This window comes from Vulpes vulpes, chromosome 12 (genome assembly GCF_048418805.1).
Source record: "Vulpes vulpes isolate BD-2025 chromosome 12, VulVul3, whole genome shotgun sequence".
NCBI lineage: Eukaryota > Metazoa > Chordata > Mammalia > Carnivora > Canidae > Vulpes > Vulpes vulpes.
In genome coordinates this window covers 75241643-75269622 of record NC_132791.1, presented here as the reverse complement: position 1 = coordinate 75269622, position 27980 = coordinate 75241643, and the positions used below count along the sequence as shown (strand labels likewise).

Sequence of the window (27980 nt, the reverse complement as noted above, 5' to 3'; positions counted from 1 at the left end):
ATTTCCAAGTCACATTTCTTTGAAAAGAAGCACTTACTGTTATGCTGCTTCCCTCTCTAGGAAAAGACTAGTTTTCTCCAAGGGTCTTGGCATGTTTTACACCGAAGAACATGCTTTGGGTTAAAGTCTGTTTTCAGTAATTCTGAGCGAGTGCTGATGGGAGAGCAGATATGTGTGGCATTTTTGTGAATCATCTCCACACAGTAGAGGTTATTACATCTACTTGAAGTGCTAAAATACCTGGCTTTGTCCCATGAAACCTTAATAGCAATCGGCTCAAGCAAAATCTAAAAATCTGTACCTTATCTAAACTCTGTCACTATGGCCCAATCCCCCATGTGATGAAATCAGAACTTATCAATATGAATCCAAAGCCCTGACACCGTTACAAGTGTTTCCCCACCTCACCCACATAAACACACCTAACAGAGGAAGCTTAACATCAGCTTCCAACCACAACCAACTAAAGAAACCGCAACCTTACTGACCCTGGCACCCGAGTTCTACTTCCACCCTCAAGTGCACTTCCCATCACTGACCTAATGAGTCACTTCAGAGACATCACTGCCATCCTGAAGTTGTCCTATAGTGTGTCCTACAGGGCTAATGAAATACAATAATAACAAAGACATACAAAATGTAAGACCAAATTTTTAATATTAGAAGCAACAGATTTAAAGTTACATTTTAATAAATACAAGAAAAAAGAACTTAAAAAACTGTACATTTAACTGAAAGTGTCCATATAGACAATTTATATAGAGAACTGCTATTTTAATCATAACTCCATATTCCCTTATGTGTGTATGCACACTCTGTCAGAATACCTTCAAGTCATTAATGTGATAAATGCGCTTGCTTCTTGCTGGTTAACTTGTCTAATCTAGGCTGGATTGAGGACAGTGCCACTCTCAGGGGATAATGGATATTTAAACTGTTTCTGTGTTTTGTTTTAATAACACTCAATGTAGAGAACCCCGTCTCACAAAGGGATGTTGAGGGGAACAGGAGAAGGGATTTTAATGCGACCTCAGCAAGCTCAGGATATTTATTTTTAACTTTTATCCAAAATGAAGCAAGTGATGCTGTACTTTCAAAATTCATTTTCAAGCCTTCATCAGCAGCCAGCTTTAGCAAGTCACCCCAGAGGGTTATAGTTAGATTCAAATTCTCTCTTGATGGAAGAAATGGATTTTGGATCCAAGAGTTTCCTATGCGTGGATCCTCTTTTGATGGAAAATACAATTCAAAACAATCCAACAAGTTTGTAAGATGTTCCTTGACAACTCTTCGCAGATGGACGATATCAAGATCACGACCCGCTTCGTGGATAACTGTTGTCAAGTTATGGAACATGTCATAGCAATTGGTGGAAACTCGGTTCCTCCACACTTCCAACTTCTGCTTTTGTCCTTCAATCTTATCAGCCATTGAAAAACATGTTGCATTCTTTCCCTGCATGGAAGCGTTAAGATCATTAAAAATACTGAAGATATCAGATAAATAAGCAAGTCTGGCTGTCCAATTCACATCTTTGAAAAGTTGGGACCAAACTGGTTTCTTGCTTTGCAGAAATACGAAGAGTTCATTCCGTATTTCAAACATTCTTGATAGAACTTTTCCCCGTGATAACCACCGTATCTCAGCATGCAGTAACAGTTGCTTATGATCAGCTTCCATATTGTCACATAATAAGGAGAACAATCTTGAATTTAATGCATTAGACTTTACATAATTCACAATTTTTACTGTGTCAGTAAGCACACTATTCAGTTCAGCTGATATGTTTTTCATAGCCAGACTTTCTCGATGGATGAAGCAATGTGTTATTTTACATTCTGGTGCAAGCTCCTTAATCTGGGTAACCACTTCAGAATGTGTTCCTGTCATGGAAGCTGCACCATCAGAACATACTCCTACACAAAACCTAAATTCCAGACCACACTTGTTGACAACGTAATTCTTCACAGCTTCATACAGTTCTGAGCTAGTCGTGTTTGTCGGTAAAGAGGCTGAGAAGAAGAATTCTTCCTTTATATCATCATCATGTTCAAATCGCACATACACTAAAAGAATGATCATGTTAGCAATATCTCTGCATTCATCAAATTGCAATGAAAAATACTTTGCCTCTTTTATTTGCTCTATGAGTTGGTCTTCCATATCACTGGCCAGTTCCTGAATGCGTCGAGCTATGGTGTCATTAGAAAGTGGCACCTGAGCCACCTTCTTCGCTGCTGACTCACCCAGCATCTCCAGGCAGACTTCCTTGATGCAGTCTTTCACCAGCGTCTCAGCGATTGTGTATGGCGTTTTTGACTTGGCAACCGGGAGCGCCACTTTATACGAAGCCCGCAGAGCACTGATGTTTATGTGAGAAACATTAAACAACTGCTTTGGTTGGCTTTTTAATTCACTACTCTTTTTTTCAAAGAATTCTTTCGGTTGTGAACTTATTTCTTTATGTTTTGAATATAAATGCCGCTTAAGTTTTGATGGTTTCATTGCTTCATTAGCCAATATATCTCCACAAATAATACACTGTGGTTTTAGCACTTCACCATCAATTACGGCTACAAAACCAAACTCGATATATGAGGGATCATACTTCCGAGTAAAACTTGTATGAACTCTTCTGGTTTTTACTTCCTCTGGGTGACTTCCATCCTTATCATTTCTTCTACTACTGCTACCATATTCAGAAAAGGTATGTTTTTTCTTGACAAAAAAGTCCAGCGAAGCTTGTTTCACCATCTGCAGATTAGGATTAAAAATAAGTAACACCAATTTTACTCTCCTCCTTTATCTAATACATTAAACTACAAATTAAAAACTAGGCTTGAAAAAAAAAACTAGGCTTGATTAAAAACTTAAAAAGTTTTAAAATTGTAAAGAAAATAAATGTTTACATTTCTGAGTTACAGCAGACAAACTAGCCATAAAATGTCATACGCTGTAAATGTGCTTGACTGGTGTGCAACTCCCACCACAGTGACTGGCCCTGAGAGGTTAATGATACCCAAACTGGCCTATATTGAATTCAGAAATATGAGTTCATTAATCTGTGTCCAGGTACTACAGCGATGTCAAATTGTTATAACTTTCTAAAGACTCTTGATTAGTATACCTTCCCATCTGTGGACTAGTAGAAACAGTCTGCAGACCAGCACTGACCTAATGATCATACTCTGGGTACCACTGGCCCAAGTCATGTGTAACCTCCATATTTCAAAACTCTAAACTGGACATACATTAACTCTACTTTATAAAACCTACTGAATTAAAATAAACCTCTTTGGACTTATCTCATGTTGTCCATTTAAATCTGAAAACTGAGCTTTTTCTCAACCCAAACCCCTTATCTCAAAACCACACTGATCATCCCTCACTCTTCCTAAATATTTCTTCACTTGACTCGAGATGCCTTTCTTAGCTTACCTCTCCACCCAAAATCACATACAATGACAACTAACATTAAATTTGGCTTTTCTCACATTCATCCTCCTACAGAAACCCACCCTTACACAACCACTTATCCCGTAGATCTTAGCTTTTTTGTTCCCCCACAAAAATGTCTGACACCAGAAAGGAGTGAAAGAGACACTGTCATCACCCCACACAACAAATAAAGCAGCATTCAAGGTTGTAAGTTTCAACCCCAAAAAAGGAGTGGTGCGAGGCATTAACAGTAATGGGCTTTTCTCGAGAAAACAAATCCAAGTTGGCCAAACTGTGTGTTAGCATATATACCACGCCAAAACATTCTTACCCATCACAAGCACAGGGAGGTGTAATGAAGCTCTTCCCCAGCAGACACTCAGACTCTTACCCAATCTCCTACTTTGTCTGATGAGAATGGTGTCTCTGACAGCTTCAGCATTTTGGAAGGTTGACCAGTTGAACTTCTTTGGATCTCATCATGTTTTCTTTTCATTGTAGTGGTCTCATAGCAGAGACTACACGTTATTTTGTGAGGACAGCCCTCACTGTCATGTTGAGGGGGCACCCCACAGATTGCATGGACATTTCCATCACACGACACACAACTATGAGCACCTGAGCACACCTTCTCACAAACTATACAGGATAAAAACTTAAGTCTGCTTTCTGGAAGGTTTTTCATGGTCCTGGAAGGAATAGCTGTAAGATTCTCCTCAACATCACTACTATCCGTGCCAGTCTCAACGTTCTCCTCATACTGAGCTCCTGGTGTAAATTCTAATTCTCTGTCAACCTGCTCTAATTCACGTTCTGGATTCAGGCTGGCAATAAGCTCTTCTGTCAACTGAGAATGACACAGGCCTAGCTTAGCTTCAGAGCTAAATGTGCCTTCAAATGGAAGCTGTTGCATGCCTCGGTGATAGGGCTGATTTTGGGTCATTTGAATGAACCACAAAAATTCAGCCCAGTGTGATGAATTGTTAGTTTGCATCCAGGAGATAATCCTATTTTGGATATCCTCATTAGTTTGATTCATAGCACTTTGGCTTTGACAGGGCTGAGGCTTCCCATGGACAATTTTCAATTCTGGCCAAATATTACTAAGTTCACTGACAATCTGGCTTGAAAATTCCCTTCCATTGTTAGATTGCAGGACACTGGGTGCTCCGATAATTGTAAAAATATCTAAAAGAGCATGTGCAATTTCCTTAGGCCTTTTAGATTTTAGTGACCGCAAAAAACTCAACTTTGTATGAAGGTCTTGATAATGCATGATGAATTTATACTCCCCGTCAGGACTCGATTGCATATCTATAAGATCCACTTGGCATCTTGAATTAACTTCCTTAATTGGCTTTGATGTTAGAACTTTCTTGAGTTTTGAATTTTTCTGTTGGCATGGTTTGCAGAGTGTCAAGTATAGCATTATAACTTCCTTCGTGATGTTCTTGTATTTTGCTTGTAATTCTTTTTCCATGCGGGTACGCCCACCATGTCCAATGCTGAGATGGGTATCATGCAGAATGTCAAATAACTCCTCACTGTGTAAGTAATACCGTACTTTATCTGTTTCCCCATTTATAGCCTCAATCAGCTTTTCATTTCCCTGTACAAGGGTCACATCAAATCTAGCCAAGCGACGGTAGTCAACTGATTCCTTTCTTGCCTTTGCTTTTGCCTCTTTCACTTCCCTTATTAATTGACAGTACTTTGCTTTAGAAAATATCTTGGTATTATTACTTTTGTTTTCTAATAATACTGCTAAGCTTCTGAAGAACTTCTCTCTCATGTTTTCTGGTTTGACTTCTGGTTCATGAGTGTCTAAGGTATTGGGGTTATCATCACCACCCATGCTTTGAGACATCATGGAAAGCCACAAAAATGATCCTAAAATATAAAGAAAAAACAATTAGAATATTTGGGAATATAATTTGAAATATATTCATTGTCCAAGTAGCCACTAGAGCTCGGGGTAGAAATAGAGGCTACAGGCACACAAGTTGGTTAGGGAGTCCAACCTTGGAGGAAGAGAAGCCAAATGAAGAACCCAGCCAGGAACAAAAAGTTCTGATATAGTAAAGGTAAAAAGCCAGGATGTGACTTTCCAGAGCAGTGTGTGGGATTAGCCTTAAAAGTAAAGCACTGTTTTATGCAAAACAAGCAGCAAATTGATGTTATTATTTATTTATTTAGTACAAAAGACAATTTTTTGGGCTAGAGAAGCCTCAGCAATTCAGTAATAGATTTTTTAAAAGATTTATTTATTTATTGTAGAGAGAGAGCGAGCATGCACGCATGAGGGGCAGAGGGAGAGTCTTAAGCAGGCTCCATGGTCTGGAGCCTGATGTGGAGCTCCATCTCATAACCCTGAGATCAGGACCTGAGCAGAAATCAAGAGCTGGATGCTTAATCAACTGAGCCCCCCAGGTGTCCCAGTAATAGTTTGTTTTTTTTTAAAAAGGCCTGAGACTATACCACATTTTGTTCTATTAAGACAGGCTAGCTGTTACAGCAACATCTGGGATGTAGGTTTCAACATCATATACTTACATCAGCTCACTTTTGAGGCTTGTGAAACTATAAACCCAATACAAGTATCCTTATTATTAATTTTAATAAATATATAGTAGTAGATGAGCCTGAAGTAGTGAAAACTCTTTGACTTGACTTAATATAGGATATTAAAATAAATGTTTAGAACATTCATAATAACAGAAACATTTAGTTTTTTTTTTTTTTTTTAATTTTTTTTTTTTATTTATTTTTTTTTTATTTATTTATGATAGTCACAGAGAGAGAGAGAGGCAGAGACACAGGCGGAGGGAGAAGCAGGCTCCATGCACCAGGAGCCTGATGTGGGATTCGATCCCGGGTCTCCAGGATCGCGCCCTGGGCCAAAGGCAGGCGCCAAACCGCTGCGCCACCCAGGGATCCCAACAGAAACATTTAGAATAGCTCAAGCCTGGCTAGTCTTAAGGAAACTATTTTTAAAAAAAACAAAAAGAATAATTTGGGATTAGCACATTACCTCTAGACAGTGTTATGGGAAAAATACTTTCTCTCGAGTCAACATTGTTTATACTACCAATCTGCATACCAAGTTTTAAACTGGTGAATTTAAATCATTCTCAAATTTTCATAATTTCCAAAACTACATTCAAATTAGTGATATGTTACTGTGACTCTGGCCTCACTTAACTCTTAGTTCTTCCAATAAGACTCCCATAAGCTTAAACTCACAAGTTCTCCTTTCCTGAAAAAAATAAATTTACTCATAACACAAACCAGCATGTAACATTTTATTCTTTAACTGTTCCATATGTAGAACTAAAACACTAAGTTTCTAAAGAAGCAGGAATCACTAATTTCTCCAGCATCTTTTCCATTATCTAACACATGACCACACAGGCAAGTGATAGATAAAAATGTGTTGACTAATTTTATAATGAAGATGACAACACTCATGGTAAGTGTGATCCCAAAATATTGACAAGGTGTTCATACGGAGGGTGTTTCTTCTACACTAATATATTTTGTGCCATGCTGTAGAGCCATAAGCAGAAAAGGCAGACAAACAAGGATGAATTTGGGATGGGGTGGGGTGGGGAATACTGGGCAATGTAAATGAGAACCAAGAGCATTTGAGGTCCAGAGTTAGAAGAACAATATTAGTAGGTCTAGGATAAAGAGAAACTGCCTAGGACTTTAAGAGATGAAAAACTTCTATCAATTATACTTAAGTCTTCTGGAAAAGACAACTGCTCCAGAAGCAGGCCAGCCAGTGTTCCTGCCTCCACTACACATTACCCTATTAACAGTCCTTGAAGTGCTAAGGGACACAGACTTCACAAATTCCATTCTCTCTAGTAGAATTTCTAAGTAGTATTTCCAAGTCTTAAATATCATACGTGACAAAAATTGGAGCAGAGCCTATAGAAATGGGACTTATGGCTATACTGATAAGCGCTTAACATTCATCCACAGATGCACCTCTGGTTTATCCACAAGTAATTAATTCCATTGCAAAATATCCACAGAAAAATCTTGTATTCAATGGTTTCTTACACAATCACCTGGCTGCTTAATTCAATTCCTTTAATAGCATCACACAACCCTGGCTGACTTTTCCTCCAGCTATATTCAGTAAGGTAGCGATAGAAGGAGGTTTGATAACTTCTCAGCGACTAGATCCTTCCCGCTTTCAGATCTCATCCTCTTTCCAGACTAAATGATCCTCACCATTATCTTGCAGTGGGTGTGGCTCTGGAGATTCACATTCCATGCTGTCTTCCACAGACTGGAACTGGGTCCCCAAGGACTCCTTTGCAGTATCCAGAGGAGTCATTTCCTCCACAGACGTCTCTGGCCTATGTGTGCTCTGTGAGACCTGAGGACAAACAGGTGCATTTGGAAATTAACATACTGCACAAACCGCAGAACATTCTTCTACTGAAATAGGATGTGAGGAGAAAAAGTCTCCACTGAATTCTGAAGAGGAGTGCAAGACAGAGTAAGAAGAAGCTAATAAAACCAGAGCCACATAACACAAACTGTTCCCCCAGACAGAAGCTGATACCCATCCCTGTGGTTTCTGTTTGGGGAAATAAGAACGGAAACACATTAGAGAAATCCTCTGTACGCTGTGGTAATTAAAAGTAAATTGTAAATGGATTTCAGTATGAGTAATTAAAAATAAATATTTGTGGTGAGGATTATGCAAATTAGCTAATAGTCACTAATGAGCTATTCAATCCAGGAAGGAATCTGACAGTTGTTTTAGAATAAATGTGGAAAATCATTACCCCAGTGGTACGGATGGGAAAAAGGAAATCACCTTGGGTAACAGTGTTGGGTGAAAAAGAAACATTATCTTCTCCTCACACTAATCATCTTGTATATGGTTTATAATTAAATTTCCCTAACTGTCCCCAAAATATATTTTATGGTTTTTTAACTCTGTGAAACAAGGTTTATACATTGTTTTTGGTTATTACATCTTTTTATTCTTTTAATCTAAAATAGTTGCCTGACTTTTCATGACATTCAATTTTAAGAAGTCAGAGCCAGAGGGAGAGGGGGAGAATCTCAGGCAGGCTCCATGTTATGGAGCCTCATACAGGGCTCCACCTCATGACCCTGAGTTCAGGACGTGGGCCAAAATCAAGAGTCAAACACTTCGCTGACTGTGCTACCCAGGCACCCCTCTGTCTCTCATTCTGAGTTATCACTATAGACTTAACTTTGTAATCCATTCTATCCTTATTCACCTTGATCTTAAACTGTCTCCCACTTGGCCTCCAGCGCCCCTCTGATCAGGCTCCTGCATCCTTTGAACATGACCCCACTTTTTTTTCCTAGCACATCCATGCTTTCCACAACAATAAACACAAGGACCACATTATATCTTCCCTGTCCCAGATCTAGTTTCAACTATGTTCTCAAGAAGTCGATTCATTCTAGAGCAACAGTGTTAGTAACAAAGACAGAGTAGTAGGTAGGCTCATTGTTCATGGTGTATCATCCCCTCCAGGCCCTTTCCTGGGTAGAGCTGGCAAATATAGTCCTAAATTATCATGAATTCAATTCAATTTCAACACCACAAGATTTACCTCCTCTTTCCATACTCCATTTTAATATGTCTCTCTGGCAGTGAAACAAAGCCTAGTTCAATACAATGTTTATATTTACTCATTTGCTGTAACCTACAATAAACACAAAAGTTTCAGAATTACAATGCTTGTAGAACACTCTCAACAACATACCTACTGAGTAAAATCTGTCTTTGCAGCTTTATATGTCCAAAGGCAGTATTCCACTGAGATTATGTAGTCAGAATACGGTGTTCAAGTTACCTGAATTACTTTTTTGCTATTATTAATTTGATATACAGGTGAGTTCATTTGTTTGTGTTTAATCATTTTGAATTTAACATTATTTTTAAATACTTAAAACATTTACATGATATAAAAAAATCAAAATATATATTCAGAGAAGTCTTGCTCATATTCTACTCCACCCTACCCACTCCCATAAGAAACTATTTTTGGAAAAAAAAAAAAGAAACTATTTTTGTTGTTGATGGTTTACCCTTTAATTTTACAAGAATAAATAAAACATATATACACACACACACTAACACTGGTACATATGTGTATACATAATATATACAAATTTAATGCAAATGTGTACTTTTTGTCATACTGTATATAGTTCTTCTCTCTTTTTTTACTTAATATAAAAATACTATCTGAAAGTCATTTCATACTAGTCCCTAGATAACCTTCCTCATTCTTTTTTATGTGTACATGGTGCCACATTATACTGATGCACAATAGTTTATACACACATATGCACAATCACTCTATGGATGAGCATTTAAGTTGTTTACGATATTTTGCTTTTACAAAGAAATAGCTGCAAAAAAAAAAAAACATGTCTATGTTCTCTTATTTGTAGATGTGTATATTCAAAGTAAATTCCCAGAAATATTATTGCTAGGTCGATCAGAGGGTAAATGCCCAGATGTCAGATGGTGCCAAAATCTTCTCCCGCTGCCCCCATGGGGATGGTACCGTCTTATACCAGCAATGTAGGGACAGGACCCATCTTCCTAGTTAGGCCAACAGACTGTGGTGGCCAAGCTTTTGAGTTTTTGCCATCTAATAGGTGATAAAGGGTACCTCAGTGTAGTTTTGTTCCTTTATGACTGAAGTGGAACATCTCGTACAGTTAGAAGCCATTCAAGGGGTGCCTGGGTGGCTCAGTGGTTGAGTCAGGTTGTGATCCCAGGGTCTTGGGATCGAATTCCACATCAGTCTCCCTGCTGAGAGCCTGCTTCTGCCTATGTCTCTGCCTCTCTGTGTCTCTCATGAATAAAAAAATCTTTTTAAAAAAAGTCATTCATTTATCTATTTATGAAACCTGCTTATGTCTCTTGAGGATTTTTTTGCACTTCTGTTTAAAAAGATTAGCTTTTGGGGGTCCCTGGGTGGCTCAGCGGTTTAGCGCCTGCCTTTGGCCCAGGGCACGATCCTGGAGTCCCGGGATCAAGTCCCACGTCGGGCTCCTGGCATGGAGCCTGCTTCTCCCTCCTCCTGTGTCTCTGCCTTTCTCTCTATCATGAATAAATAAATTAATTAATTAATTAAAAATAAATAAAAGATTAAAAAAAGATTAGCTTTTATCTATGACATATATTACAAACATTTTCACTAATTTATTACTTTAATTTGCTTGTGGGGGTTTTTGTTTTACATTTATAAATTGTTTCACAAAGAAAAATTTCTTGGTATTACTTCTGGATTTTGAGTAATTCTATATACCCAAATAATAAAAAAAAGTCATTCATGTTTTTTATCCTAGTACTTGGGTGTTTAAAATACTATTAACTTTAAAAATTCATTTTCTATTACGTTTTGGGTTTTAGGCAGCACAGTCATCTTCACTGGGTAGAGATGAACCTAAGATACAGTAATACTCTCTTAAGTTATTACCTAATAGGGTCATCCCCTCAGAATTCAGGTGCACGCACATTAGCTGGTGGGTTGTACTCCTCAGCTTCCCTGGGTTCTGTTTGCTTATTTTCTTCTACTTATCACTGGCAGATGGTATCTCTGGCTCTGCTTTGGTCTGAAATTTTGTGTTCCCCCTACTACAAGTCACATGTGAAAATCCCAACACCCACCTAGATGGTTTTGGGAGATGGAGCCTTTGTAAGAAAATTAGATCATAAAGATGGCGCCTTCATGACAGAGATTAATCCTCATAAAAGATCTCGCACAGAGCAGCTTAAGCCCCTTTCTGCCATACAATGAAAAATCTGCAATGGGAAGAGACCCCCCCACCTAACTGTGATGGCACCCTTATCTCAGACTGCCAGCCTCTAGAACCATATCTGTTTGTTTACATCAATATTTTGTTACAGGAGCATGAACAAACTCAGACTCATATTTTACTGATGATGTGGTTAAATAAGGAAGAGGCTGAATACAAGAGGATATCAATGCTCCAAACAGGTTTATCTAGCAGGAATATTCAGAAGAAAAGTTGTTGCTGCTAACTTCAAATTAACACTACCTTTAATATAAAAGCACGGTTACCTCCGAATTATCCATATAGCACCGTTGGTTTGATTAGGTTTCACTTTCTTTGGAAATCAGAAGCTCTTTTAGCCTTTGTGTAAATTGATTTACTAAATATCAGTAAAATATGAATCTATACATTCAGCTGTGACACCATCCAGTATGTATGTTTTCCTGGACTGTGTTACAGTCTAACATCAGCTTGTGCTAAGTCTGGAAGTAATAGTGTACAACGGGGAATATCACAGAAACCCAGGAAGGTGGCTAATGGCTCACTGGTTGGCACAGTTTGTTATCAGAAACTCTGAATGTTCTTGTATGGCATTTCAATCACTGTAACACTGTGTTTGTTATCAACTTACATTATCTTTTTCCACTGAAATAGTGTATCTACATATAACCTTTCAGATGAAGTCTGAAGCATCAATGCCATTCACCAAGGAAAAAAAATGAGAAAAGTTGTGTGCTGGGGTGTTATGCTACCCTAGTTTAGGAGACCTTTCATTGACTTATAGACTTTTACTCATTTCACCTATAGACCTTTATAAGCAACAAGTAAACTGGGAGTGAAGATGTGCTAGGTAGATTCTATTCTCAATCTCTGCCACTGAAATCTAATGAAAACAGATTAATGAAAATCTGTATTCAACAGCCAATAATAACCTCCTATAGTTGTCTCAAAAGAATAGTCTCTGGGATTAATCACATCTCTATGGTTAATTCTAAAACAGAGCAAGAATAAAAGTTAAAAAAAAAAAAAAGTTGTCATCTCCCTAAGAACAGATATTCTGATTTGTATTTACTTAATAAACCTTACAGTGAAAAGAACACCAAAATCAGGCTTGAACTTTCCAGTTGGAAGCTCTGACTATGGCACCTGATCCCATCTCTCTGAGTCTGCTACTCACAGGGGAAGTAGCCTGGCCACTTCACATTCCTGCCACACCTGCTTTCCTGTGCAATAGCCTCATAGAAGCCATACTGCACCCCAACCAAACATTTCAATAGTCTGCCTTACCAAATATTCTTGAGGACAAAACAAAGAAAAAAAATTCATCTATTGGGACGCCTGGGTGGCTCAGTGGTTGAGCATCTGCCTTTGGCTTAGGGTGTGATCCGAGAGTTGGGGATCAAGTCCCACATTGGGCTCCCTGCAGGAGGCTGCTTCTCCTTCTGCCTATGTCTCTGCCTCTGTCTCTGTATATCTCTAATCAATCAATCAATCAATCTTTAAAAAAAAATGTTGATCTATCAATATATAAGACACTGGTGTGGAAACCCAATGAATCCATGCTCTACCACCTACTTGGCCTCAAGTACCCATGCTCTGCATCTAACTTCAAAATTCAAGTAAAAATTTAGCTTATCCTCTGGTAGGCATTTACAAACTTGGTTAACTCTGAAAATTTCCCTCACTATGTCTTGGCTTTACAAAAATAATTCCTCATTCACATGACATACAAATCTAAATATGTGCATGTGGTCAAATATCCCAGCCTATTATGCAGAAGACATCGCAATGGGATAAAAATCTTTTATTTAATACAATTTTTTAGGTTTGTTTCAGAGAAAGAGAGAGAGAGAGAAAGTGAGCATGCAATCAGGGGGGAAGGGGAAAAAGACTCAGACTTCCTGCTGATCCTGGAGCATGATGCAGGGCTCGATTCCAGGATGCTGAGTTCATGACTTGAATGGAAACCAATAGTTGGATGCTTAATTGACTGAGCCACCCAAGAGCCCTGTAACTAAACAGTTTTTAACTGACGTATTATATGCTTAGAAAAAAGTACACAGCTCAAAAGCACAGAGCTTGATGATTTAACACAAAGTGAACCACCTAGGTAAAAAATTAGAACATGATCAGCAACTCGAAGGGCTATTCGTGTGGGGCGCCGGGTGGCTCAGTTGTTTAAGAATCTGCCTTTGGCTCAGGTCATTGAGAACCGGGCCCAGCACTGGCCTCCCTGCTTGGCAGGGAGTCTGCTTCTCCCTCTACCCCTGCACTGTGCTTGTGCATTCTCTCTCTCTCTGTCAAATAAATAAAATCTTTTTTTTTTAAATGTTGTTATAAGGGACATCTGGGTAGCTCAGCTGTTGAGTGTCTGCCTTTGACTTAAGGTGTGATCCCAGGTCTGGGAATGGAGTCCCACATCAGGCTCTCTGTGCGGAGCCTGCTTCTCTCTTTGCCTATCTCTGCCTCTCTCTCTGTGTCTCTCATGAATAAATAAATAAAATCTTTTTTAAAAATGGTTATGATTTTTGTCTTTAAAAATAAAAAGTGAGGAACACTTGGGTGGCTCACCGGTTGAGCATCTGCTTTTGGCTCAGGGATTGATCCCAGGGTCCTGAGATAGAGTCCCGCATCTGGCTCCCTGCAAGGAGCCTGCTTCTCCCTCTGCCTATGTCTCTGCCTCTCTCTTTGTCTCTTATGAATAAATAAATAAAATCTTTCAAAAATAAAAAAAATGGAAAAAGTACAGTCCATGCCAACATTCAGATGTCAAGTAGTGAAATGTTATGCTTTAAAATGTAGAAATTATAGATAATTGTATATTCATCAGCAATATCCATGAATAGAAGCAATTTTGTTTCTAGCATTGTCATCCTACTCTCCCAAAATTTATCAACTGAATAAAGATGATTGGAGTATGCACAGTGATTAGGATTAAAAACATAAGACACTGGAAAAACTTTCCTGACCCACCTAACACCAAACTGTGACTACTGTAGATTGTAGGACAACAGTGTTGCTCTTTTGCCCCCTCAATTCTACAGATCAGTGGATTCGTGGAGGAAAAAAAACCTCTCAGAACTGTGAACTATTTCACAGTTACTTGAATAATTTGAATAATTCAAATTCACAGGCAGAACAAGACACTCAAACAGTCTAAGTTAATAGTAAAAGGTGTAAATGGTAGAACTTGTTCTGCTGCATGGCTAGGAAATGCCCATGGATACTGAATCCAAATTATAACAGACCAGAATATTCCAAAAGCAAAAACTCAGTGATGTACGAGGAAATGAAAGGCAAGGTTTAAGGAATTCACATGTCAAGGTCCTTTCCCAGCAGGACCCACGTTATAAATTTACACACTTCCTAGATTGTGCAAAGTATTTAAGAAACTAAACCAATCTCCTTTAAAACAAATTCAAATTCAAAAAACAGATGAGCCAGTTTCCTTGGTAAGGTTTTCCCTTCCCTGATCTTAGGAATATGATATCCTACATAGATTGGTTTGTATAAAAAATGGGCTGTGTTTCAATTGCCGAAATCCTTCCCTAACAGGAGGAGGCAGGGTCCTAGAGTAAGGATAGAAGTCATCTGGAGAACAGGGGGAACCCGGTGCTTATAGTAATCATACCAATTCCGTAAAGCTAATATAAGCACAACTCTTAGAGCAACTAAGATATGAAACCAGACATCCCTACAGCTCCTTGCCAGTCCTCTCCTGCTGATTCCTCCTCTCCCACAGTGGGTATACGCCTGTCTGCTTGCCTACTCGAGCAGTCCTGCAAGGACCCCCACCACCAGGGTTTAAAGGGTGACATGCAATGGCAGTAACAAAGTAAAAGCCAAAATTACCTCAAACTGGTTATGATGATCGTTTGTCTTTCACTCTATGATTCCTGGCTTTTATTTTTTAAGATGCCTAGTAAGAAAGTTTTAGTTGTAAAATCATGTAGTAAATATGGCTGTATTCATTAGAAATGCATATATTTCCCCATTAGTTAGAACACTTAACAGTGACTTAAAAAAAATAGGGGTTTATTTTTGTCACATGACAAGAAGTCCAGGGGAGGGCAGGTGTGTGCATCGCCTCCCTTACTAATGGCTTTGTGGGGACCCCAGCTGTGGTTTTATCTCCACTCTGCTATTCTTAACATACAGTGTTCTCCTCATGCTTATCATCATTCATGGTCCCCAGATGGCTACCACGGCTCCAGATACCACATTTAGGTTCAAGACACGAAGTGGGAAATAGTGAACTAAACACATCCGTTCCATTTTATAAGGAAAGTAAAAGCTCTCCCAGAAACTCCCGGAAAACATGCCTATCGCGCCTGGCCAGAACTAGGCTGCAGAGCCAACTCTAGTACAAGGAAAGCTGGGAAAGTATCCAGGTAGCTACATTGCTGACATGGGCAAAATCAACATTAAAAAATGTTGGGAAGGAAGAAAGAAGGGGAGAGTAGATACAGGTTTCCCTTGCTATACAGAAGTAGAGAGTTCCTAGGAAAACTAATATAAGCCAAAATGGCATAAGGCAAACAGTCCCTCATTTTCTGTCAGTTCACATTGGGCTACTTCCCCTGTACAAAAGACCTACATTCGTTCCTGGTTTTACTCACCAGAAGAAATCCAAAGAGGATTTTCATTTTTATGAAGAAGAGGTATTACTGTGCTAATGCAGGTAAAAATGCAAGTAAAGTGGTGTAAAGTGAAGGGGTATAAAGCCAACTGTCTGAATGCAGGGGATAACTGTGTTCAGCTGGCAGCAACATTCCTTAACAAAGCTAAAAGAGGAAAATCTGAAAGTAACAGGCACATTTTAAGGAAATAAACCAATACTGTTCATTTGGAACAAAGGGACAAGGTGTGCTGGCTAGAGTAAGAGACTGCTTATACAGGCATCTATGTTATAATAAGTGAACTCATGAAGAAACATGCTTTCTACAAAACTGCACAAAAAATACCAAGATTTTTGGAGAAAATAAAGTTACAGGGTAGACTACTGAACATCTATACAACTCTGTCACCAGAGCACTAATAAAACGATAGCAATTCTAGTAAAAATAAAAGCATAGTCAAAAAGATATAAAGAATTACTACATCTCATATAGGACTTTACCTTACAAAGGCAAAGTTATTGTGTTAGAAAGAGGTATAAGGAAAGGGTGAAGCAAGGGTAGACACTGTCATAAGAAGTTCAGGTGGAGGGGCACGTGGGTGGCTCAGGTGATGATCCCCGGGGTCCTAGGACCGAACTCTGTATGGGGTATGGGTCTCCCTGCTCAGTGGGGAGTCTGCTTCTCCTTCTGCCTCTGCCCCTCCCCACCTTCTCTCTCAAATTAAAAAAAAAAAAAAAAAAATTCATGTGGAGAAGTATTTGCACATTTTCCAAGAAATGTAGTGATTTTATTTTAATTTTTTATTTATTTATGATAGTCACACACACAGAGAGAGAGAGAGAGGCAGAGACACAGGCAGAGGGAGAAGCAGGCTCCATGCACCGGGAGCCTGACGTGGGACTCGATCCCAGGTCTCCAGGATTGCGCCCTGGGCCAAAGGCAAGCGCCAAACCGCTGCACCGCCCAGGGATCCCTGTAGTGATTTTAGAAGAAATATAATAATGGTTCTGGCTCATCATCTTGCTTTTCCTTTAACTTTGACATTGACTGAAAAAAGAGATACCTAGTGATACTTCGTTTTCATTCATAAAGCAGCAGCTTCTATGGCTTCAACAAATTCTTACACATGAAGCTCCATCCCACTGTGTTTTGCATGGCCATCATCCTCCTCAGTCCACTGCTACTCCCGAATCATGCCTAAAGCACAAGGTGAGTGAGAAATGAACAGCATCACCTTCTTCCACACCCTCCATCTGTGCCTAAAACTAGCTGCTGTAGCTCTTACAGAGAGATCTTCTGCATGGGATTGCAGCAGCTCCCCAGGATCTTCACACTCAACTTCTGATTCAGCTTCCTCTGCCAGAGCAATGCAGCTCACCTGAATTCAGAAGAGCTCTTGTGAAGGTTCAAGGCCTTTAGAATCATGAACTAAATCAGGGAGAATTTTATGTTACACTCCAAGCAAGGCTTTTGTGACATCATTCCAAACCACTACAATATCATCAATGGCAAATTTAATGTTGAATTGATTCCAGACTGCAAAAACTTTGTGTGTATATCACCCCTTGTAGGTGCAATAAACATCTGGAATGTTCTCAAGTAATAAGCTTTAAAGGCTGTGATCACACTCTGATCAAGGGGCTGGAGCAAAGAAGTTATATTAGGAAGGAAAATGAGAACTTTAATATTTGAAGAAAATTCAGCAACTGTCAAAGGATGGCTCGGATGACTTATAATTCTTAAGAATTTTGAAAGACAATTTTTTCCTCTTGCAGTTGCTTTTTAAAAACATCACCTAAAAGATCTGTTAATATCTGCCCTATTATCCAACCTCTTCCACTAGAACTATAGTAGGCTAGTCTTTACAACTCCTTTCAAAGCTTGCAGGTAGGCAATGTGATGAACCACAACAGGCTGTAGCTTCGTATCTCCACTGACATTTACACTCAGCATAGCACCAGATGATCTTTTGTAGCCTCAAGCCCTCAAATGTATGTTTCTTCCTTTGAGATACAGGCTCTTGCGGGAATCTGCTTCCAATAGAGCTGCTTTCATCAAAATTAAAAATGTGATCCAGGGTACAGCCTTCTTCATCCATCAAATTTCTTAACACTGGCAGAATGGTCTACAGCTCCCTCTACCTGCCCTCATAGCGTCACCAGAGAGCTTAACATTGTGGAAAGCATGGCGGTTCTTCAAGTCACTAAGCCAGACACAAATGAAGGCACTTCTGCAGGATTTCCAGCTTTTTTCTTAAGGTCTTTATATATTGCTAGTACCTTGTCTTTGAGAAAGGCTGCCTCTGATTGCTTCTTCCTTTGGTATTCAATCCACACACTAACAGATGTTCTATTTCTTCTACTTCCTTGGGCTTTGTTTTAACAAACTTTGTAGCACTGGATTTGTTCCACCTAGATACCTTTCTCTTATTTCCAAGCATTGTCTCCAGCACTATGCAAAGCTGACTCCTTTATGACAGTGCCACAACCAATGTCACAGGTTCTTCCATTTTTTTTCAAAGTGTTTTATATTTTCAAGCTTTTCTTCAATTGTTAAAGCTTCTTTTATGCTCACTAGCAGAAATTTTATCACCAGCACTCTTTGGTGGCACTTGTAAACCTGTGCTTGCTCACTTTCTCGAACATAAAAAAGTTTAGGGAAAGATACACAAAGATGGGAGGGAACTCTGCAAATAAACATTACCCAGATATTGTGTCCAGGAAAGCCAAGAGGAAGGATGTGGAGGTGAATGGGCATTGGCACAGTAGTATGTCTTCACAACTTGCTGCATTCTGCTGCAATCAGATACTTTCCATTCAGCTGCTCTTACTTGGTGGCCCCAAAACATCTACTTGCTGGTAAAATTCATGTATGAGTCAGCACCACTTCAGCATTATACTATGGACTCAGGTCCCTACTTATCAGTCTCATAGGAAAGATCTGACTTTCAGAAAAACATGTTTTAATAGCTCAGACTCGGGTGGTTCAGGGGTTTAGCTCCACCTTCTGCCCTGATCCTGGGGCCTCCAGGGGCCTGATCCTGGAGACCTGGGATCCAATCCCACGACGGGCTCCTTGCATGGAGCTTGCTTCTCTCTCTGCCTGTGTCTCTGCCTCTGTGTCTCTCTCTGTGTCTCTCTGTGTCTCTCATGAATAAATAAAATCTTTAAAAAAAAAAGAAAAGAAAAGAAAAAATAGCTCAGACTGTCTATATAATGTGTTCATATTTAAAGAGTCCAGAGAAATATTTGGATAGTATCATTAGAGAAATGTAAAAGTGTTTGGTGATAAGGCTCTATTATGCTCTATAATTACTGTCCTAGAACACAAGTATACTCTCTTAAAAATAATCTCTAGTGTAATAACGAAAGACCAAATTTTGGGCTCAATACACCTCCCATACCAACAATTCCAGGTACTAAAAAAGTATCTAGAAAATGATGCAATTAATCTCTTTGTAGTACAGAAGACATTAAAGCCCTGAGAAGGTGTGATATGCCCAAGGTTACGCAGCTCATTAGTGACAGAGCCTATTATGGAATCTAAATCTCACCATTCACTGTTTTCCTGATATTTCTATTAAATCTGGCTACTTCTTTGTCTCTCCTAGAAGGTACTCCTTAAATTACACTAATTTGTTTTCACATATATTCAAAGTACTGCAACTCCTAAGAAGAGACAGCAACTTTAACTTCAGTCACTAAATAAAATATATTTTCTACTGATAAGCAACAGATCAAGGTTTCCAATTCGGTTAAATCATCTACTTATTTGGACCAGCTCTCACAAGAACACTCTTACAGGGGCGCCTGGGTGGCTCAGTGGTTGAGCGTCTACTTTTGGCTCAGGTCGTGATCCCGGGGTCCTGGGTTCCAGGCCCATATCGGGCTCCCCTCAGGAAGCCTGCTTCTCCCTCTGCCTATATCTCTGCCTCTCTCTCTCATGAATAAATAGAATATTTTTTAAAAAGCTTAAAAAAAAAAAACAAAACACTGTTGCTCCTTAAGCATGAACGGATTCCTCTACACGGGTGATCAAATGAGAATGCCCAAAGCAGAATTTGCAGCCACCAGTGTGAACTTAACAGCATGCACTCCACCGGGGACCCATGCCCCCAAATTCTCCAGGGAAGATGGCACCGTGCAAATCCTCACCTGCTGTCGGGGTTCGTCTAGCTCCCTCTCCAGGTCCTCCAGCACGGCCACCACCTCGTCCCCGCTCTCCGGGTGCTGCTCCCGCACCCAGGCCTGGAGCTCCTCAGGCAGGATGGTCAGGAACTGCTCCAGCACCAGCAGCTCCAGGATCTGCTCCTTGCTGTGGGTCTCGGGGCGCAGCCAGCGTCGGCACAGCTCCCGGAGCCGGGTGAGGGCCTCGCGGGGCCCAGGGGTTTCCTGGTAGCAGAAGTGCCTGAAGCGCTGGCGGCGGAGCTCCCTGGTGTGAGACAGACCCTTCTGCAGGCAGGGTTCTGGCTCCCACTGCGGGTCTTCCTCCTTCACCTTCACTCTGATAATATCCGCGTGCTCCTCTGCAGCCGGGCCAGCCTGGGCCGGGCGGAACCCCGAAGCCGCGGCCATCCCGGTAGCTCTCCGTGCACCCGGCGGTCTGGGCAGACGCGCGCTCTCCGCTCCCCAGCCCCACTCGGTTAGGAAAGTTTCCGCCGTAGGGAAGCCGCCAGCACTGGGAGATCACAGACGCCGCAGAGTGCGGGTTTCCGTGACAACTCGGGGCGCTGCGCGGGGCGGGTCCGCTGGAATGGAAGCCGTCCTCGGCGCCGACGGGAAGCCGGGCACGCACGGCCTCTCACCTCACCTGCGGGGCACGACCGCCAGGGCACCGCGGCCGCCTGGGACCTCATGGCGCCGGCGCCCGGGGACCCGGCGGCCAGACGCGGGGAGGGCCGCTCGGAAGCCAAGCCCGACGGCCAGGAGGGCAGGGGCTCGCACCTCGGCAGTCACCGCGCAGCCCCTGCCGCAGCCCCTGCCGCAGCCCCCAGCTCCCAGCTCCCGGAGGCCGCAGCAGGCCCAGGGCCGCCCTCCCAGCCGGCGGGGCGGCACACTCATCGTCCCCGCAGCCCGCGCGTCCCCGCCGGCCGGGCGCACTTCCGGTCTGCGCGCACTTCCGGTCCGCTCTAGCCTGCGGGCGGCGCGAGCTTGGTGGTAGTGGTCCCGGGCGCTCGGGGAGCCTGGCTGCGTGGCCGCGTGTTGGGAAGCCGTGCACCTTGTGCGGACGGCTCTGGGTTTCCCTGTGGGTCGGACCGTGGGTGCCAGACGCCCCGGGAGGGTACTCCTGCCGCGGCTGCGGACTGGGGGCTGCACACCCCGCCGCTTCTAGCTCTTCCGAGGCCTCAGGCCTTCCCCGGCCGCCGCCAGCTAGAGGTCCAGCCTCATGTCTCCAATCATGGGTGGGCAAACCGCGCTCCACACCCAGGGGGCTCCCTCGGGGACGGCGGGGGCTCTGGCTGCTGCTCTGGCGGACGAGCGGGGCCCGAAACCGCCGGGAGACCGGCCCCAGAAACGGCCTGCGCGCTCCGGTGTGCGTCCAGAGCCCCGGGAGCCCCTCGCTCGGGACCCCGGGAACCTCCCGCCGCTGCGCCCTCCTTCGGGCCGCACGCTCCGGAGCGCGGCGTCGACAGGTGAACGCAACGGCGGGGCCGGAGCGGGCGCCCCCCGGGACACCGGTCGCTGAGGGGAAGGCAGCGGGCGGCGCACCACGCCTGAGGCCCCGGAGCCTCGGCGGGCCGGCCCCGCCCCCCCCCCCGCCCCTCCCCGTCGGACTCCGCCTGGTTAGCTGCGCTGCAGGAGTGATGGATCCCCAAGGAGCGCCGTGCAAGCCGGAAGGGTGCCTTTCTCCATTGTCTCCCCTTCTACTTTGGTCCCTAATGATGACTCACATTCTGGCGTTTCTGATTCAGGAGGCTTTGAAGAATCAGAACTTTTCTTTTGGAAATCTCGAAATTAAAAACTCTTACCCCTTGGGTTCCGTAAGTGATCTCGAGTGAGTCCCTAAACCCAATGAAACTATATAAAATATTTGCTTATGTACCCTGATCATCAGATCTTCAAAGGAGCCTCTCCAGTTTCCTAGGCACTCTTAACGTGTTGCATTTATCTTTTGTGGTTTTCCCCAGCCAACTGCTAATGCTCTGCAGTCACCGACTCCATCTTCTATTCCTTTCATCTTCTGTATCCTGTTGTCACAGCCATTATGAGCACAGGGCGCAGTCATCAGGGAGTAAACATGACCTCTAAGGCCTCTATAGAAGGGCGCTAATTCCTTGATAGTGTTTCACTTTTACTATCTAAAGTGATACACACCTGTAAGCAACAAATTTCTATCACAAAAGTGAACATCGCAAAAAATGAAAAGCTCCTTTATCCCTTAATTCCATTTCTCAGAAAAAATCATGCCAAATTTGGTATATATTTCTCACACTTCTTTAAAAATGACTATAGGGCGGCCCGGGTAGCTCAGCGGTTTAGCGCCGCCTTCAGCCCAGGGTGTGATCCTGGAGCCCGGGATCGGGATCAAGTCCCACACGGGGCTCCATGCATGGAGCCTACTTCTCCCTCTGCCTGTGTCTCCGCCTCTCTCTGTGCGTCTCTATGAATAAATAAATAAAAATCTTAAAAAAAAAAAAAGGAAATGAGTTGAGACTACTGTCCCTTTCTGCTGCACTTTATGCTCAGGTACATCATATACACCTTAGAGTGGCTGTATCTAATTCTGTGCTGATAACATCTATTATTTTTCTTAAACAGGACCCCCTAAATTGTGTAAGCTGCAGACCTCACAAAATCTGGATAGCAAAAGAGGTGGGCTGGAGAGTGCCCCAACTGCCTTGAGTTCTGTTTTGCTCATCCCCTCTTCCAGGACAACACAGCATCAGATTTCGTTGTCAGATTTCGTTCCCAGTTTCACAGGGAAGCCTGACCCACCTCTGGGCTGGAGCTACTGCAGTTATGGCCAAGGAGATATTTTAACCACAACTAAGATAGGTGTGTTCACCTTTTTGGTTGGTCCCATGGTGTAGGGGTTAGCATTCTGGATTTAGAATCCTCAAGTTGAGTCTCACTCAATGCACCTGTTGGGAAGCACCTTTTATATTTTATAGTTAGCATCTGAACACGCAGCACTATTCAACTTCCCAACTTGAATCAAAGAGAAGAACAAGGAAAGTAAATTCCACTTTCAAAACTTCACCTCCCGACCTTCCTGGAGCAGCCAGCATATTCAGCATCTCCAAGTACACGGGCGTCCCCAGAGGTCTCAATCCGCCCCACTCAGAGATACCAAGCCCCATACCTAGGGCACTTCTCATTCTTGCCACCAGGAGCACACGTAAGCCCTTGCTCCTTCCTCCTTATTCCCAAAACCTGCCCCAGATTCCTGGAGGGCAGCCTGGATGGAAGCCGCAGAATGCTCATCGATCCATGCCCCAGGCTAACACAGGCAGCCCAGGGTGAGGTGTCCTCACACCAACAAAAACTGCAGCTTGAACCACCAGAGCTGAAGCTCAGGAACAAAAATATGCTGGCAGAGTGGCACAATACTCTCACTGTGCGGACAGGATAGAGTTGGCCATAACAATCAAACCCAGGAAGTCCGGACACTCATTTAGATGAGAAATGGGTCATGGGAAGGAATGATTTCCTTGAGGAGGACAGGAACTAAATTAGGAAGAGAGGGGTATAAAAAAAAAAAAAGGAAAAGGCAGATATCTGTGTTCTGTACAGACAGATTTTTTCTATGTCAGAAGAGGCAACCTTTAAATCCAGTGATCTATTTTCAGATTGCTTTTTACTTCAACATTTTAATATACTCATAACAGAAAGTCAAGTCCTACTCTCCCCAATTTCAGTAATTCATTAGACTGCAAATATTTATTAGCTCCTATTATGAATTAGCATTGGTTACATAGAAATTATGTAACAAATTAAGGCTACTAAGTTTATGAAAATAGAATCTTTTGATTCCCACTGGGGGTGCTTGCTTGTACCTCCATGTACATGGTCTGTGATAATGCTAATTGCAAATGGAAATAACCTCTTCTGCTTGGGGTGTCATCACAGCAGGTGAGATCCTGCCTTCTTTCCACTTTGTTGATGCTAGTGTGATGAGGTCCCCCCAAAATATCTTCTCTCTTCTGAAATGGCCTGATGGCTTTCCCCATGTGGGAAGTCTATACCTGCAGTCCTTCTTCCAATTGGCACCACCTCCAGCCTGTGGTTCTCTCTCAGCCATGCAGTACTGGCATCCTAACCAAAAGAAACTCAATACCACAAATGGCCCACAGATTTCCAACCAGTCTCCCAGAACTTTATGAAGTGACAGTAACAGAAGGAAGAAATAATTCTTAAATATTGAAATAATTAAATGATGTAATCATTATGATCATATCCTGCATCAAGGATTCACTTGTCCTACCTCAAATCCACGAATTCAGACTTTATTCCAACCCTCTAAATGAAGGTAATGAAAAGGCCTGGGTGGAGGAGTGCCTGCACCCAAGTAACCCAGGACTGGGGAGAAGGCCACAGAGCAGCTGCCACAGGGAAATAGAACCAGCCAGAAACATGATGGAAGCTGAGGGTGCTACCTCTGCTAGCACCTCATCATTTAATTATTTCAATATTTAAGAAGTATTTCTTCCTTCTGTTACTGTCACTTCATAAAGTTCTGGGAGAGTGGTTGGAAATCTGTGGGCCATTTGTGGTATTGAGTTTCCATGGCTCTCCTATGCCTTTAGGAAGCTGAGGGAATGTCTATGGGTATTCACAAAGACTCCCTCCTTGACCAAATTAGTGAGGTTCTTCTGAGCCTTCTGAACTAGGTGCCATCCTTGGCCTGACAAGACCAGTTTAAGAATCCTATGGAGGCCACTTTTGGCAAGAATCCTGCTAAGTCAATTTAGGTGGGAAACCCCTACCCTTCATATCGGATCAAGTTCCTTCTACTCCACTAAATATTTAATCAAGTTTTTTTGTGTTTTTGTTTTTAGCAATTTCTCATCCAGTGATTCCCTTTCCCTGCCCTTGGCTGTACATCCCTAGCCGCCCCAGTTGTATTCCAAGTCAAGTTTAATCTCTGTCTTTTACTGCAATAGTCTTAACAAGCCTGTTTAATGCCATCTGGTGCGATTTTTCTCTGATAGTTCCCTCAAAGAACTTACAGACACATCCTGGGAAAATGTGTTTTCCAGAGAAGAGACTTAACTCAGGATTTGAAGATGCAATCAGCTATGTAGGGAAGGACAGAGGAGAGTGAATGAATTAATGGTAGCGAATTATCTGAGGATATGAAAACAGCTTTTAAAATCTGTACAAAATAGGGGCACCTTGGGTGGCTCAGTGGTTGAGTGTCTGCCTTCGGCCCAGGGCATGATCCCGGGATCTTGGGATCGAGTTCCACATTGGGCTCCCTGCACGGAGCCTGCTTTTTCCCTCTGCCTGTGTCTCTGCCTCCCTCTGTGTCTCTCATGAATAAATAAATAAAATATTTTTTTAAATATTTACAAAATAGGAGAGATGTAGCTGGGAAGATTGAAGACAGGAGCAGCTTTCCTGGGCTGAACGTTTACAAAAATAAAAAGAATCCTGAAAAAAAAAAAAAAAAGAATCCTGGGTGGTTAGATGTGACATGTAGATACCTGAGCCAGATACAAGGCTTTAAGGTCAATGGAAGAAACATCTGAATGCTTTATTAAATCACAGATTCAAAAGCGTACTCCTTGGGATCATAATTTAATAGATCAAGAGTGAGGCCCAGAATTCTTCATTCACAACAAGCATTTGAAGCAGCCCAGAGATCATGCTTCAAATATTGCTCTCAGCTTTAAAAAAAAATAAAAATTCAGATAAATTAAAAACAATTATATATATATATTTATAAATGTAGGAGGTATTCTGTTGTAATAAGGGAAATGGAAGTTAAATTGTACTGCAATATCACTTTCACCTGCTAAATGAACAGAGAACTGAAAGTTGACAACATACCATATTGGGGAGAGTGCAGAGAGCAAGGACTTCAGTCATTATTGGCTGGGGGTATAGACTAATAAAATTCCTTTGGTTGGTAATTTGGCCCTGTGTATAAATATTTAAAATGCGTATATCCTAGGACATAGCAAACTTATTTCTAAAAATGTATGTTGCAACTTTACAGATGAACGCATTCAAAATTACATTTTGGGGGCAAGGCGACACTTTAAATTAGCAAATGTGTTGAAAATTGCATTACAGTTAAAATCCGGCTGAAAATATCATGCCAAATACAATATAAACAACTTAGTCTGTGGATGACTTTATTATTTAAATTAGGCAATGTTTTCCTATATCCCTCAACTATTCAGGCGCTTCTTCTGGAGACCTGGAGCCTCCGTTATTGAGTATAAATATCTTACCTGCCCTGAAGAAGGCTCTCGTCTCAGATGATGAAAGTAAAGAGGAGTCAGAGGACCCACTATGATCGCTAGTGGGCCTTGTGATTCTGAGGAAGCAGCGGAGTTCGAGGAAAACCTCTCGACGAAGGTCGGAATAGAATCCACGCGTGCAAAGCACAATGGATTAGCAATCCATCGCCTTCACCACTCGACTACCTCGTCGGATGTAGATCTCCGTCGCACTCTTCACCCCGCAGCGGGTCGGGCAGTGATCCACGCAGATGTGTTTGCTCGGAACTGGTGTCGACTGGATTCTCGGGACCGCACCCCCAGGTCCCTTCACAGCAGCGCATCCTGGAGGAGCAGGTGCACCCAGCGGCCGAGGCATTAAGTGCATATACCTGCCAGGCGCGAGCGCGAGCGCGAGCGCGAGCGGATTGGCCGGAGCCGCGCCCCCTCGGACGTGCCCGCAGCTCCGGGGAAGGGCTACCAACCTCCGGTATCTGTCCCTGAAATACATCAGCCTGCGGGGACGCGCCTGCACCTCCCTCCCGCTCGCTTCCCCGGAGCTTGGCGCGCAGCGACCCCAGAGACCTTGGGCACTGACGCCAGCGCCGGGACAAGACCGCGGAGCGCGGGAGCTCGCTGGCGTTTCTGCAAGACTGACTGCGAGGGGCGGGTGCGGTGGGGACATCGGGGCCCCAGGGAGCAGCACGCCAGGGGCGGGGCGGGGCGCGGCGGCCACCTGGGCAGGCCACGGCCACCTCCTCCGCACAGCCCCAGCCCGCCCCCACCTTCGTGTTCCCCAGAGGAGGCCCAGCCTGACCACTCGGGGAAACTCAGCGTCATCCAGCAGGCGTCGTTCGCTTTTCTCCATTTAGTGCAGGATTTCGGAGAGACAGGGGAAGACCGGAGGGTCTTGCTTGCCAAAAAGATTCTTCCTTCCTGGGAAACCTCTCCTGTCGCTAGCTTTGGCATGAGAGACCCTCCTCTCTCTCTGTCCTTTTCCTTTCCTGAATTTCCCAAACCCACCTCCAGCGCACACCCACCCACCAGGGGAAACTCACGTGCAATGCATGGGTTAAAGGACTAAACATTTATTCAGTGAGTCAAACTATCTTTTTGAATGAGGTAGGTTATGATTTTTCCCTTAAGTCTCGAGTCAGGACTCCCATTTTGCTCTTCATATCACTTATGTTCACTTTTTGTGTGTTCCCTCTTCACAGTTCCAAAGAAACCTAATTTTGTACCAGTGACTTCAAACTATTTCTCAATACAAATTTTGAGTTGGAAATTTCCCTTTTCGATGAACAAAGTTGTTTTTTTGTTTGTTTGTTTGTTTGTTTGTTTTACAGTTTCCGTCCAATGCTCCCCAGAAGGCAGGGGTCCCATCTTACCATAATTATATATGGAAAAACCTTAGTTATATGCCACCTGATGTGATACTAGAGGAAATACATAGTGAAACTTTTTTTAAAAGATGTTATTTATTTGAGAGAGAGAGAGAAAACAAGCATGAGCAGGAGAGGCAGGAGGAGTAGGAGAAGCAAACCTTCTGCTGAGTAGGGAGCGGGTCACTGAGATCATTACCTGAGCCCAGGACCCTGGGATCATGACCTGAGCCAAAGTCAGACACTCAGCGACTGAGCTACCCAGGCATCCCATACATAGTGAAACTTATAACGTATTCTAGACTAGAACAACTGAACATGAATCTAGCAAAACTTTGA

General features: G+C 42.6%; 1 protein-coding gene and 1 non-coding gene across 4 annotated transcripts; both read right to left on the bottom strand.

Annotated features, from left to right (window-relative positions):
* Positions 1-638: 638 nt before the first annotated feature.
* On the bottom strand, positions 639-26914 carry SCAND3 (SCAN domain containing 3). 3 transcript variants are annotated; one of them, XM_072728890.1, is made up of 4 exons: positions 26272-26914; positions 7681-7828; positions 3830-5328; positions 639-2754 (listed from the first exon to the last, which is right to left on the bottom strand). In XM_072728890.1, the coding sequence occupies exons 2-4, from the start codon at positions 7784-7786 to the stop codon at positions 838-840; spliced, it is 3522 nt and encodes a 1173-aa protein (XP_072584991.1). In that variant the 5' UTR covers positions 7787-7828; positions 26272-26914; the 3' UTR covers positions 639-837. The 3 variants fall into 3 exon arrangements, with proteins under 3 accessions (XP_072584991.1, XP_025842280.2, XP_072584992.1); XM_025986495.2 differs by lacking the exon at positions 26272-26914 and adding an exon at positions 20027-20965; XM_072728891.1 differs by lacking the exons at positions 7681-7828; positions 26272-26914 and adding an exon at positions 20027-20948.
* TRNAS-GCU (transfer RNA serine (anticodon GCU)) lies at positions 26391-26472 on the bottom strand. The gene has a single exon. It is a non-coding gene; the product is annotated as a tRNA-Ser (tRNA).
* Positions 26915-27980: the final 1066 nt, after the last annotated feature.

Coding starts and splice junctions, on each gene's coding strand:
- SCAND3 (XM_025986495.2), bottom strand. CDS start 20,446: ATGGCCGCGGCTTCGGGGTTCCGCCCGGCCCAGGCTGGCCCGGCTGCA. Junction 5,329..7,680: donor ACACCCACTGCAAGATAATG/GTGAGGATCATT, acceptor TTTATATTTTAG/GATCATTTTTGTGGCTTTCC. Junction 2,755..3,829: donor CAGACAAAGTAGGAGATTGG/GTAAGAGTCTGA, acceptor CCTAATCTGCAG/ATGGTGAAACAAGCTTCGCT.